Below are 12,841 nucleotides of genomic sequence, written 5' to 3'. Positions count from 1 at the left end.
ATGTATCTTGTGTTTTGCAGAAATGTCATCACGAGTTCCAGCTAGAGAAATTTGACAATAGAGAAAATACTGTTCTCTAAATTAGTTTCTCATTAAACTGATGCATACCACATTTTCTGGGCATGCATTTTTGTGATTTCTGTCCTCAGGGTACCACTTTTGCATTTTGACCAAAAAAGAAAATGAGACACTTGGTCAAACTTTATGGCTTCAGGCATTGTTTTAAGTATTTTTGTGTCTGATGCAAATTATGTTTTTCAGAAGTAAAAATAACAGTGGCAAAGGACAACTAAAGGCCCAGAACACCTAGTTCAGCTTCCATTTTTCTTTCCTCTTCTGTAAAATGAGGGAATTGGAGATGCTCTGTAAAATTCTGATTCCATTAATTCCTCTACGTGGCATCTTTAGTTACAAAAGCTATCCTTCAGTTCTCACAGTTTTTATCAAACTACTGATTTTTGACAGCATAAGTACTACATACTAAAATCAAATTCTTTAATAATTTGAACAAATTTCCTTTATTTTTCGCTATTGTTAAAATTGGTTCCTTAGCTTTTTGGTATCTGTTATATTCCCAGCTTAGACCACTAGCTAGATCTGACATTGTACAGCATTGGATTCTTCCTGAATCTTATGTTACTTAAATATGTACAAACATAAAACTAGGTATAATTCCTTAGGCTTAGAATGCTTATGTAATTGTAAAATAAAAACAAACAAATTAATTATCAACAAACTACAGTACCAAGAAAGGGCAAGTCAACAATTTAACTTGGTGGATGTCAGTGTTCTCCTGCAAGTGTCATATTTGCTGGCATATAAGATATAAGGTGTATATATACACAAAGCATTGCAATTTTATGGAGAAATTTTTTGGAAAAAATTAAGTACTTTTCATCATGTAGTAAAAGTGATTTTAAAGTGTATTACATAAACCATTATTTTGTTAAATAAATACAGTATATTGTAATGTGAGAAGTCCTAAGTTCTGATATGCAGTAATATTTACTAACCTTGAATAGAAGTATAGTGGCACATACCTAAAAAGAAATGTAATATTGGGGCCGGCCCCATGGCCAAGTGGTTAAGTTTGAGTGCTCTGCTTCGCGGGCCCAGGGTTTCACGGGTTCGGATCCTGGGTGTGGACATGGCACTGCTCGTCAGGCCATGTTGAGGCGGTGTCCCACATGCCACAACTAGAAGGACCCACAACTAAAATATACAGCTATGTACCAGGGGGCTTTGGGAAGAAAAAGAAAAACTAAAATCTTAAGAAAAAAAAAAAGAAATGTAATATTATCAATAAATACTGATATGAGAAGGCAGCAAAACCAGGAAATTTACCAGAACTAAAGTCTCATCATGCATAGCAATGTAGGTAAAATTAATATAATATTAATAACTTATGTCAGTAAATGTAGGGTGTCTAAAAAGTAAACCATAATATAAAATAAAATTGAATGGATTTCTTTTACAGGTAGCTTTAGTACATGTAAACAAATATTTCAGTAAAAAATGGAACAGTGTGTAAAACAAATGTAAAGGAATTTCACCTCGATGCTTGTGTATGCAGTAAAAGCAAGTATTTTGCTATTTGAATACAGAGAGCAACCAAGGAATTTGAATAAGCTCTAATAAAAACTGTGTCAGTGGGAACCTTGCTAAATAACAACTAAATGTAAGTTTTAGTCTTTAAAACCTAGCAATAATTATTAATAAAGCCAAGTAAGTTATCATTATTCCAAACTGGAAAGCTGTCATCACAGCTCAAATCTAGATGATTTTGTTCATTGCTGGCATTCACTGGATTAAAAACTGAGTCATCGTCAAAATTCTGCTCTAAGTTGCAGTTACCATGTTCTGAACATTAAGCTTTTGCATTAAGGTTGAACCTAGTACCTTCTTTGCTTTTGAGCCACGAGGTACAGGAATGATGCATTTATATCTCAAATGTTGGGGGATTAATTTAAATTTTACTTCTAGATCAGTGGTCTAGTCCATGGCTTGTTGCTTTTGTAAAGTAGTTATTGATGTGATTTGAAATTTTGCTAACAGTTTTTTCCCCACACTTTGCCATTGGGGTAGGGAACAATTTATTTGTGCTCAGTGTTGAGTACTCCAGGCCCTATCCCTCTCTACTGACCTCTTATCTGTAATACAAGCATATTGAGTACAAGGTAATTTTTGGATACTTTTAAAGACAAAATACACCTTGTAAGCTGGTAATTATGGCCCATTTCCTTTGATAATATTAATGTGCCACACAAGTTCTTTTGAATTTGGCATGCCTATGCTATTGTCTCATTGCTTTTCTGTCTGTTCGTTTGAAAACATCATTTGAAGAGCATGTTATATCTTTTAGCTTCACCTGGCTTACAAGATTCTCTCATTAGCCTAAAACAATGCATTTCTCAGTACCAGTTGGCTCATAAATGGAAAAACAGTGAAGAAGTTGCACAGCAGTAGCTGCTTGTAAAAGGAGTAATTGAGATGAGCCTGACGCTAAGAAAATCTCCTAAGGGGCCTGAGACTCCTGTGACACTGCTGCGTAAAGGCTTTTCCTTCTCATGGGAAGTGGAAGGAAGCAATATCCTGTGACTGTGGTCTCTTTCTTAAGCAACGTATGCCAAAGTTTTGTGAGCGTCTTTCCAGAGAAAGGTTCTGTATCTGCATCAAGTGAGGAGAACATGTACTGTCTGTGTATTTGCATAGTTTAGGAATCATGCTTGCTTGCTTTTTGTGATTTTATATTAGAATGAGGGAGACGTGCTCCTCCGTGACCCAAAAAAGGTAAGAGTTGGTGTTGGATATATTCATGGGCCCATAATTTCTGACTTTGGGAAATCAGTTAAGGGGTTCAGAATTTTGTTGCTGGCAGAAATGCGAGAAATATCCGTCTATTTCCTGACACTGCATTTAATGGGAAACACAGAGTGAGAGACCCTGCAGGGGATGTGCATCCCTTGGTTTTCTGCAGTTTCTTTCTTAGTGTGTTAAAAGAAACAACGGATTGTTTTGCACTGAGATTAAAAGGCATCCTTAATTGTGGAAATCCTTATTATATCCTTTATACTTGTTTTTTAGATTATTATCAGAAGACTCCTAGGATCTACAGACTTCAGATTAAGATGTACAGCTCTTCAACCTGATATTACTGCATTCAGGCATAGTGTACCAAAAAACTAATATTTTATGACTACCACCATATAAAGAATTTTGGTAGTTGATTATCAATAGTACATTCTTATGACATTAAAAAATCTGACCAAATTTCAATTAAAACCCATGTGTTCACCTAGCATCAAATAAAACAAGTTCACTTGGTGTTTTCAATTACTTCTTACATGCAGGGCCTTAAAGCTTACAAATGGCTGTCTCTTTAATAATAGACTTCAAAAAATATGCACTTTATTAATTTCCATCCAAATCTCTCCAAATACCACACTCACTTTTGGTCTCAGAATTATCTGCCCCCCTATTTCTGACATTTTCATTCTCAGAAGGACAGAGTGGCTAAGAGTGTAGGCCATGGAATCAGACTGCCTGAGTTTGAACCTTTGCTCTGTTGCTTGCTTACCAGCTGTGGCCCTGAGCAAGTTACTTTAACCTCTCTGAGCCTTCGTTTCCTCATATGTAAAATGTTGGTAATTATACTAGTACCTCAGAGTTGTGAGGAAGAGTTAATACAAGGAAAGCCCATAGCGCAGTACCTGGCATATCAGGCTCCATGAATGAAGCCACTGCTGTGATTTAACCATTTCTTTATCTTTATGCTTAAAATCAACCGAAAATGTATTTTAATTTTTACCACCTTATTTTTTCTTGTGCATCATTGATAATGAAAATATATCTCCTATCTGAGGGTTGGGATAACCTTAAAAATACTCTCTACTAAAATATATATATTTAGGTATGTTAAAACCCTAAGAAATTCTTTTTTTATTTGATGGACATTCCTGGTTATCGAATTTTATTCAGCTTTGTTTTCCCAGCTTTTCACAGAACTAGGTAGATCCAAATTTACCTTTTAGCTCTACATGCATCATTAAATGATGAATTTAGACTGCAATTATGTTTTCAAGTAGATAAATTATATCTGAATTTATTTTTTGTCATAGTGACAATACAATTTATACTACAAAGTGAAAGAGGGAACGATTTGGCATGTTGCTTTGTTGCCCACTTTTAGTTGAGCTATGACAGTATGGAAATGATGATAAAAATGTAAATCGCCAAAATGAAACCATTGGAGTTTCCATGGTTTTCCGTTGCTATGCGTTGTTGGTTTGTCATAGACTGCTCCTCAATTGCATATTTGTGTGACAAATAACTCTTCTGAGGAAAAACTTCCAGTTCATGTTGGAATGTGACTCGCATTTTGAATTTTCAGTAAACTAAGAAATATACTTGTTAACCATGAAAATAAGTTCTGATGCAGCAGTGAAAATTATTTGACGTTTAATTGCCAATTCAAAATAAAATCAGGTATTTATAAACATTCCACAAATTTTTAGTAATAAAGATTGTTATCCTTGCCAGTAAGAGGAAAGGGATTTTGAATACATGTAACGTAGAACTGCCCTGTTTATGAAAGCCAATTCATGAAGTGTTTAACAATTGGCTCTTTATTTTTTTTTCAATTTATCGCAGAGTTTGTTTTTGCTGTTTTTGACTGTCTCAACCCCTTGCTAATGCCACTAGACAGCATCAGATCATGTTACTAAAACTCATTTACCTCAGCAGCAAGCTCCTGTGGTTTTATTACCAGAAAATAGATTTTGAATGTTCAGTCAATTTTTAAAATGTAGATGGTTTTCAAATGATCACCTTTTGTTCTTCAGGCTTTCGTGTGGTTTTTAGGTTATCATAGTTATATGCAGGATCGAAAGTGTACAGAAATCTTAAGCAGAGTAGGGAAAAAGGATTTTTGCACAGGAGAGAAAGGAATATTTAATGTTGTAGGGGTGTTGGACCTGCTGGTGCCATGCTGAACAACAGACACCACAGGCCATAACTTTGGGGAGCATTTCTGAATTTTGACTTGCATGAAGACGGAATTTAAAGTATTAAATGAAGCCCCCCACTGTGACCAAAATGTATTTTCTGACCTCTACAATTCGTGAAAAGTATCATACTAAAACTACAATAAAAAACCATTTATCTGGCCATGCTCCAACTAGTTTGTTAAAGTAATGCAGTGATCATTGCAATCATGACTTTTTAATTTGATTGAACACTGGGAAAAACGGGAATAATCAGGGATGCCCCCTCAACACACCCTCCCCGCCCAGAGATAATAAATTGTTCCTCACATTTGTCAAAATGGAAGCTTTTTGCTGCCCTCAGCTCTCCTTGAGGTCTCACCTTTTCCTACAGTTATAAAGTATTTCAAACAAGTGTAAGCAAAACTCCCCTCTGAGGCTCTTATTTCAAGGGTATTTTGCCTAGACTGAATGTTAGAAATGGAATAAGTAGCATGAGCCGTGCATTTTAAACCATGTCTTCAGCAACCACATCTCATCGCAAGCCCTCGTGCACAGTAGGCAGCTGTTCTCCTTTCACAAGCGCGGAAGCCACGGGCGGGGAGGGGGAGCGCCCAGGGCGCCGCGGGCGAGCGGCTGCGCGGGGCGCGGAAGCCAGCTTCGAGGCGCAGGTACGAGGCGTGACGTCACTGGTGGTGCCAGGCTGCGGCTCCGCGAGCTCGGCCCCGCCCGCGAGAGCCGCTGGTTGCGCCTCCCAGGCGGTGGGCAGCCGAGCCGGCCCCGCCCCTCGAGCCGGCCCCGCCCCCACGCCGCCGGCCCCGCCCCCAGGCCCCCGTCCCCCGCTGTGGCGTGGCCGGGCGCGGCGTGAGGCGGACCCTGCTGGTGAGTCCCACTTCCCGACAGTGGGCTCGGTCGGCGACGGGGCGGGGAGGCGGAGGATGGAAGTGAGCTTATCGGCCGTTGCGTTCTATCTCGCCAGCGCCAGCAGCCCTGTGGCGGCGACCACGATGGACCAGGAGCCAGGGAGCCGTGCGGAAGGCGGAGAAGCGGCCCCGAACTCGGGGGCTGCGGCGGCCGCGGCGTTCAGGGAGTCGGCGCTGCAGGTAGGGGACCGCCCCGGAGGCGGTGGCGCTGAGGCTGAGGCCGGGGGAGCCCAGCCTCCTCGCTGCCTTGTCGGCCGGCGGCCTTTTGGCCTGCCCGGCCTTCCTCCGAGCAGGCCGCCCGCCGGAGGGGCGTTTCGGGGCTCCTCCTCACGGTATCCCCGCCTCTGCTCAGAGACCCCGGCTTGGGGACAAGGGGCGGACGCCTCTGCTGCCGGCGGCCTCTCCCAAGCCCTCCGCTGGCAGCGCCGCAGACTCGGAGGCGGCCGCGGCTTTCCGGGGCGATCTGCCAGCTTCGAGTCTGCAAAGGAGACAAGGAAGGCGTGTCCCCGCGAGGCTGTCGTTAGAGTAGCTGGAAGCCAGGTGACGCCGGCCTCAGTCTCTTCTCGGCCTCTCGTTGTGCAAGTGCCCGACTTGACATCTGCCCTTTGGTCAGCTCCCAGCAACTATGTGCGAAGGGTTTACAGGCTATTTTTCACTTAATCCTTATAACTTATGCATAAGGTGGGCGTTATCCTGTCTTTCCAGTGTCAACAAATAAGAGGCATAGACTGCAAGAGAAGCAAAAAGTTTATTTGGGGTCTCAAGAATTGCAATTCGGGAGACAGATTCCAGTAGAAACTCAGTGTGCTCCAGTTACAGGAGAGGAGCTCAGGGTTTTTCTGGGGAAAAGGGGGAAAGATGAGGCACGTTGTATCAAGGAAGAGTTCAGTGGTGCTAGATGAGGTAAGGCTGGGTTTGTGCTTCATAGATTGTCTTGAGATTTGGTCATCAGGCAGGAGGCTAGACTTGTACTTCATTGGTTAGCAGTTGGGTCATCAGCAAAGTCCAATTTTATCAGTCCTCACAAACAGGATATTTTTGTCCTTACTGACTTCTTGGAGTGTTGGTGGATTGGTCCAGTTTGGAAATAAAGAAAATAAATATGACAGGCAGTTGCTCTGAAATGGCTGCTCTGGCTCTCTTTTAATATGGGTTTCCTCATGTCATCTTTCACATTTTCGTCTTTTGGTCAAGATCTCTCTCGAAAGCATTGCTGATCAAACATTGGAAAGCATTGCTGATTGACTATTGGAAAGGATTGCTGATCAGCCATCAAAACATTGTTGGTCCCTCGTCACCAGGAAGGCTTATTCCCAGTATGCGTGTCCCACGTAGGAGGGAAAACGGTTTCCTTAGGAACCTTTAGGCCACATTGGAGCGACAGGAGCGACAAGAGCGCCAGAGCAAAGGAAGGCTCTACCATCAAATTCTTTTAAGGGTAGTCATCTGTAGTTCCTTGAAGTTTCTCATGTGAAGTTTCATGTGAAGCCTTACTAATCATTTCCAAGTGCCGAACAACCGTTATCCAAGTGGAGTTTTTATAACATTGAGCTATGCAGAGGAGAAAAAGTTTTACAACAACTAGAATTCCTATAATAACAAGCAAAATGGTAAGTCCAAATTGGAGAATAGACCTGAACCAGGAGTCAGTGCCTGAGGGCAGCCAGCTAAAGTGATCCAAGAATGACAGGATGTCAGTGGCCACTGTATTTAACAATTTGGCTTGTGCCCCGATTCTGTCTCGTTCTGTCTCTACCTTCCCAGAGGTGTTTACCCAAGTAAAATGAGGTATTTACAACAAATACAAATGTTACACTTACGTCTCTGGAGGTTTGATTGGTTAGGTGAGAAGTTCTAGACACTTAGCACCATGAATTAGGGGGGGAATAGTGGAGAGATTGGTAGTTAAATGTACTGAAGGATTCTCTAGATTCATGTACAGAAGGGGGTTTCTGATGACAAACCTAATAGTCAGAAAGATTTCCCCCTATTGTAACAGATTGGGAGATACGGATAAGAGTATTGTCTTTCGAAGAAAGAGGGAGAAGATAAGGCAAGAAGCAACAGCAAGTAGCACGTGTATGGGCCTGGTTCAGCCATTTTGGGAAAGCTGTCTGCCTCAGATGTCAGCTGCTTCTCTTCCTAGGCAGTTGGATTTGGAGGTCTCCAGCGTTTGTACAGGACAGCATGTCAGATGGAGCCTTCTTTAACTGTGAGATGTATCTCCAAAATTCAGTGCCTTCTAGTTCTGCAACAGTGTCAGTGGTTAGGAGCACTTGGTAAGGTCCCTTCTGATGGGGCTTGAGGGCTGTGTTTCTCTGATGATGCTTCCAGAATACCCAGGCACCAGGCTCTAGATTTTGACCAACAGGAGCCTTTAAATTGGAATCTGGGAAAGCTTCTTTAACCTGTTGCTGATAGACTTGAGGATAAGACATTAGAGACTTAGAGCAGTTGGTCATATTAGCATAAGACAACAAGGGTTCAGCAGAAGGTTGTATACCAACAGACACTGACCTGCCAGTGACCGTCCCATGTGGAGTCAGTTCATGTTTCCTGAAGAGGGTACTGCAAACAGTTGGTGAGACCAAAAGCAATATTTTGTTTCTGGCAGATGGAATAAGTTAAGGTTATCTGTAGATGGCTAAAGCTTTTTCTACTGATATTTGTGGGGAAGACACTTAAGATGCTGGACTTAGTGCAGGGGTGCTTCTGTGGTCATTTGCCTCTTTTCCCCCTTTTTTTCCCCTTCAGTCTTAGAAATTGGTGATGGTGTAGATAACAGTTCCCAGAGAGGTTACAGCCCTTTTGAGATTAATAGGGGAGGTTTGGGGTCTTGGTGGAAAGCATGGGTGAAATCTGAACTGCCACTAAACCTGCATTTCTGGTTTTGCAAAGATTTGTAAGATAAGGACTGTTGCTTTCAATTCCTCAAAAATTAAGTTGTAACTTAAATGACATCATAGGTTGATTTACCTGTCCCACTACATTATCCCTAATTTGCTTCTTTCCTTCTGAGTACATAGTTTTATTCTAATTTAGGGATGAAGGCTACGAATATCAGCTTCTAATTTGGCCAAATTTCTGATCATAAGTTACTAACTCCTTTCAAGTATCTTGTCAGGTTTCAGCTGGGACAAATAGCACATACTTCTGGCAGTATTAAATAACTCCATTAATATTAATTTTTAATTTTAGTTTCTTCTTGTCTGTTTAAAGGAATAATGTAGCAGTTTGCCAGAAAATCTCTCAGTCTCTTTAACTCTGGGAGGAGCCGATTCAGGCCTTCCTTTGAAAGTAGATATGGGGGTGTCTGTAAAGGCCTTAACTTAACAGACTTTTGTATAGTTTTTTCTTTTAGGTACCTCTTACTTCTTAATTTTTCATTAGCTTTAAGGAGTGATGCTTTCGGCAAGGCTATTTTGGAATTTTGATCCTTTGCTTTTAAGTGCACTGCTTAACTGATCTTATCTGATTGGGACGTTCCTTCTCCTGGTGTGTATAATTCCCCTGAGGCTGAGGCTGGCAGCACTTTGGCAGGACCCTAGCCAAAAATGGGAGTCCAACCCACATTTCTGTTCAGCCATATTTTGGCCTTCAACCTGACAGTTACTAAGCCAAGCTCTCAGGACGTGACAAGTTTAGTAAGATTTTGCTGTTCCTTGCAAATATTTACAGCTTCTGGAACCATAGTTTTTAAACAGGTGTGCCAGAAGGTGGCATGCTAGATTCTTTAGAAATTAAAGATTGCATTCAATTTGTCTGGTCCTTGGTTCTCAAATCTAGTGCACAAAAGACAAGTTTGAGAAGCTCAAAAGAGCCCCAAAGTGGCCACTGTATTTTTAAATCATCTTTAGTATTATTGGTCCACTGGGACAAAAATTTATTAGAGGAAGGACCATAGTTCTTAAATATAAACCCAGCGGGAGTTCCTGAGGGAGAAACTTCGCGGGAACTGTTAGAAGATGAAATTCCCATGTTAAAGCGTGCCTGGACAAAGAGATGCCATTTGCAAGCCCCAGATTGTTACCTGTACTTCTGACCCGCTGGCCATGGCTGTTTGGACAAACAACAAAACACACAATTTGAGCACTCCCCAGGTAGGGGGTAAACCCTCAGATGGCAGCGGCTGTAGGTGGCTCAGAGAAGCCTTTCCAGTTGGCAGTAGCTTGGAGACAGTTGTCTCCTGGGGTGTTTACTTTCTAAAGACATGGCAAAATTTACAACTTCAAACGACAGAGAGAAAAATGCAAGTTGTTTTTGTTGTTGTTTGCCTGGGAGTTTCCGGTAATTGCAACTTAAAACTTTCCTTCAGTCTTAGGAATTGAATGTGGGTGGAGAAGGAGTGGAGGCAGTGACAGAGAAGGAAGTGTCAGCTCACTTTTCTAGCTTTGCAAGCTTTGAGAGAGGTCTGAATTGGCCTCAGTGAGTTGAGAATTAATAGCTTGCAGGGAAGCAACTTTTTCGGTGTTTCGTTTAGATACCTCAAGATACCAATTGAAATAAGCTTCCCATTCAATTTGTTTGACTTGATAACCTTTTTTCCAATTGAGCACACAAATAAACCAATTTAGGAATTTCAAAGGAGCCCCATTTAGGCCACTGAAGCCTCCAATCATCCGAATAATGTGAATCCAGCAGGACAAAAATCTACATTTAGAAGGCCTGTATTCTTTAAACATCTAACCAGCAGGAGTCCCAGAAGGGGGGCTGCTGTTGGGCAGTTTCCTTAGAAAATGTCTTCCCATTTGTAAGTACTTACCAGAGAGACAAAGGCCCAACAAGGAACCAAGCAAACAAGTCCTTAACAAAGCCAACAACGACAGGATGGTGGCCAGAACCGGTATCAAAGGACACCCAAATAAGGAGTCTGAACCCCTAACAAGGGCAGGAAATTCAGGCCCAGGAGGACTTACCACTGGGAGCCAGAGCCGCCAGGAGGAGACGATAGAGCACAGAGGACTTTTTACAGGTGCCTCGCTGGAGTCCGCACAGCGGCACTGGAATCGGAGGTCAGTCCCTCTGGATCCCACTTCTGACACTACTATGTAATGTCAACAGATAAGAGGCATAAACTGCGGGAGGAGTAAAAGTTTATTTGGGATCTCAAGAATTGCAATTTGGGAGACACATATTCCAGTAGAAACTCAAATGTGCTCTAGGTACAGGACAGGGGCTCAGAGTTTTTATGGGGAACAGGGGAAAAGATGAGGCACCTTGTATTAAGCAAGAGTTCAGTGGTGCTAGATGAGGTAAGGCTGGGTTTGTGCTTCATAGATTGGCTTGAGATTTGGTCATCAGGCAGGAGGCTAGACTTGTACTTCATTGATTCGTTAGCCATTTAATCATCAGCAAAGTCCAGTTTAATCAGTCCTTACAAACAGGATATTCTTGTCCTTACTGACTTCTTGGAATGTTGGTGGTTTGGTCCAGTTTGGAAGATAAAACAAAAGGTGTGAGGCAGTTCCTCTGAAATGACTGCTTTGGCTCTGTTTTAATGTGGTTCCACCAATGTCATCATTCACCCCAATGAGGTTACTAAGGCTCAGAGCTGTACTGTCCGTTAGAAGTGTAATTCGAGCTGAATTTTAAATTGTGCATTTTCTAGTAGCCAGATTAAAAAAGTAAAAAGAACCTAGTGAAATTAATTTTAATATTATGTTTCATTTAACCTAATTTATCAAAAAATTAACATATAATTAATTCAAAGTGAAGTTAATTTTAATAGTATATTTTAGTAACCCACTTTTTCAAAAACATTTCAACGTGTAATTAATATGAAAGTTATCAATGAGGTGTTTTACATTCTCTTTTTGGTACTAGTCTTTGAAATCCTGTACCTATTTTACACCTACTGCACAACTCAGTTTGAACTAGCCACATTTCAAGTGAGCATTAGCCACATGTGGCTGGTGGTTACTCTGTGGGACAGTGTAAGTTCAGCGAGTTAGGTAAGGCTTGGAGGTTTGTTTTGTTTTGGATTTGGTAGTCTAAAGTAGCAGTTTAGGATTTTTGGTCAAGTAAAACTAATGAAGATATTGTTTTAAGTGAAACCAACTCAGGAGTATACAGTTTTGGCCATTAAAAATCTCAAGTTGCTCCTGTGTAGAAATCGTAAAACCCTCAGTGAAAATGAAGTTTTTCCATATTTTTGAGATTACCTACCCAAAATGTTAGTTAGTAAGACATTTCCCCTAACCTACAGAGAATGTTGCCTCAATGTGAGTATAGCTCCTAGATGTAATTGGCATTAACAAAAACTTTTCCACCTACCAGTTTTTATATGGAATTTCTTGTTTTTTCTCTTACTTAAGGAGGAGGAAGGTAACCTGCAGGAATTCAGGGCAACACTAGTTGATTAGGAAGCCCCTTTTCATTTTCAGTTGAGTGAGACCTGTTGCTGACAGGCACGCTTGAACTGAACCTTTCAGTCCATGGTACTTCATGTGCTTTCCATTTCCTTTCTCCTTCTCTTACTGTAATTGATCTCATCACTATTTCAGCTTTGAATCTCTCTGATAGCAGAGTAAACATACCTATACTGATTTACCGGATAAATGTTTGAAGAGAGGCTCTTTTTGGCTTAGTGATATTATGTTATTTTCATGTTCTTGGTTAAAAAATAAGAAAATAAATATTTAAACAGTAAAGAAGCCTGTAGAGCAAGAAGTGAAAGTTGTAGGCATACCTCATCCCCTGTTCCTCATGTTTCCCAAAGGTAACTGTTAAGTTTTGGATCTATTCTTTATGGAATTTCCTAAGCATATATAATCGCTTCTTTCTGGTTAAACACAAATGGGTTCTTACTGTACAAACTGTTTTCTGACTTTTCCTTTTTGCTCCTTCATTCACATTTCTGAAGCAGAAACATCTCTTGGAACCCAAGATCTATGTATGGGGATTTGACCACAGTAAGAGGGAAGAGGCCAGTGAAGT

The 12,841-nt window shown here is 41.1% G+C and overlaps 1 protein-coding gene across 2 annotated transcripts in view; it reads left to right on the top strand.

Moving 5' to 3' along the window:
* Positions 1–5,748: 5,748 nt before the first annotated feature.
* Positions 5,749–12,841, top strand: part of FAM177A1 (family with sequence similarity 177 member A1) — a 31,072-nt gene continuing 23,979 nt past the window's right edge. The window contains exons 1-2 of one of the 2 annotated variants that reach the window (XM_046652911.1): positions 5,749–5,864; positions 5,962–6,085. In XM_046652911.1, the coding sequence (XP_046508867.1) occupies positions 5,990–6,085 (96 nt within the window). In that variant the 5' untranslated portion in view covers positions 5,749–5,864; positions 5,962–5,989. The other variant, XM_046652910.1, reaches the window with a different exon arrangement.

This window comes from Equus quagga, chromosome 2 (assembly GCF_021613505.1).
Source record: "Equus quagga isolate Etosha38 chromosome 2, UCLA_HA_Equagga_1.0, whole genome shotgun sequence".
Lineage (NCBI taxonomy): Eukaryota > Metazoa > Chordata > Mammalia > Perissodactyla > Equidae > Equus > Equus quagga.
This window is presented reverse-complemented; position numbering and strand designations above follow the sequence as displayed.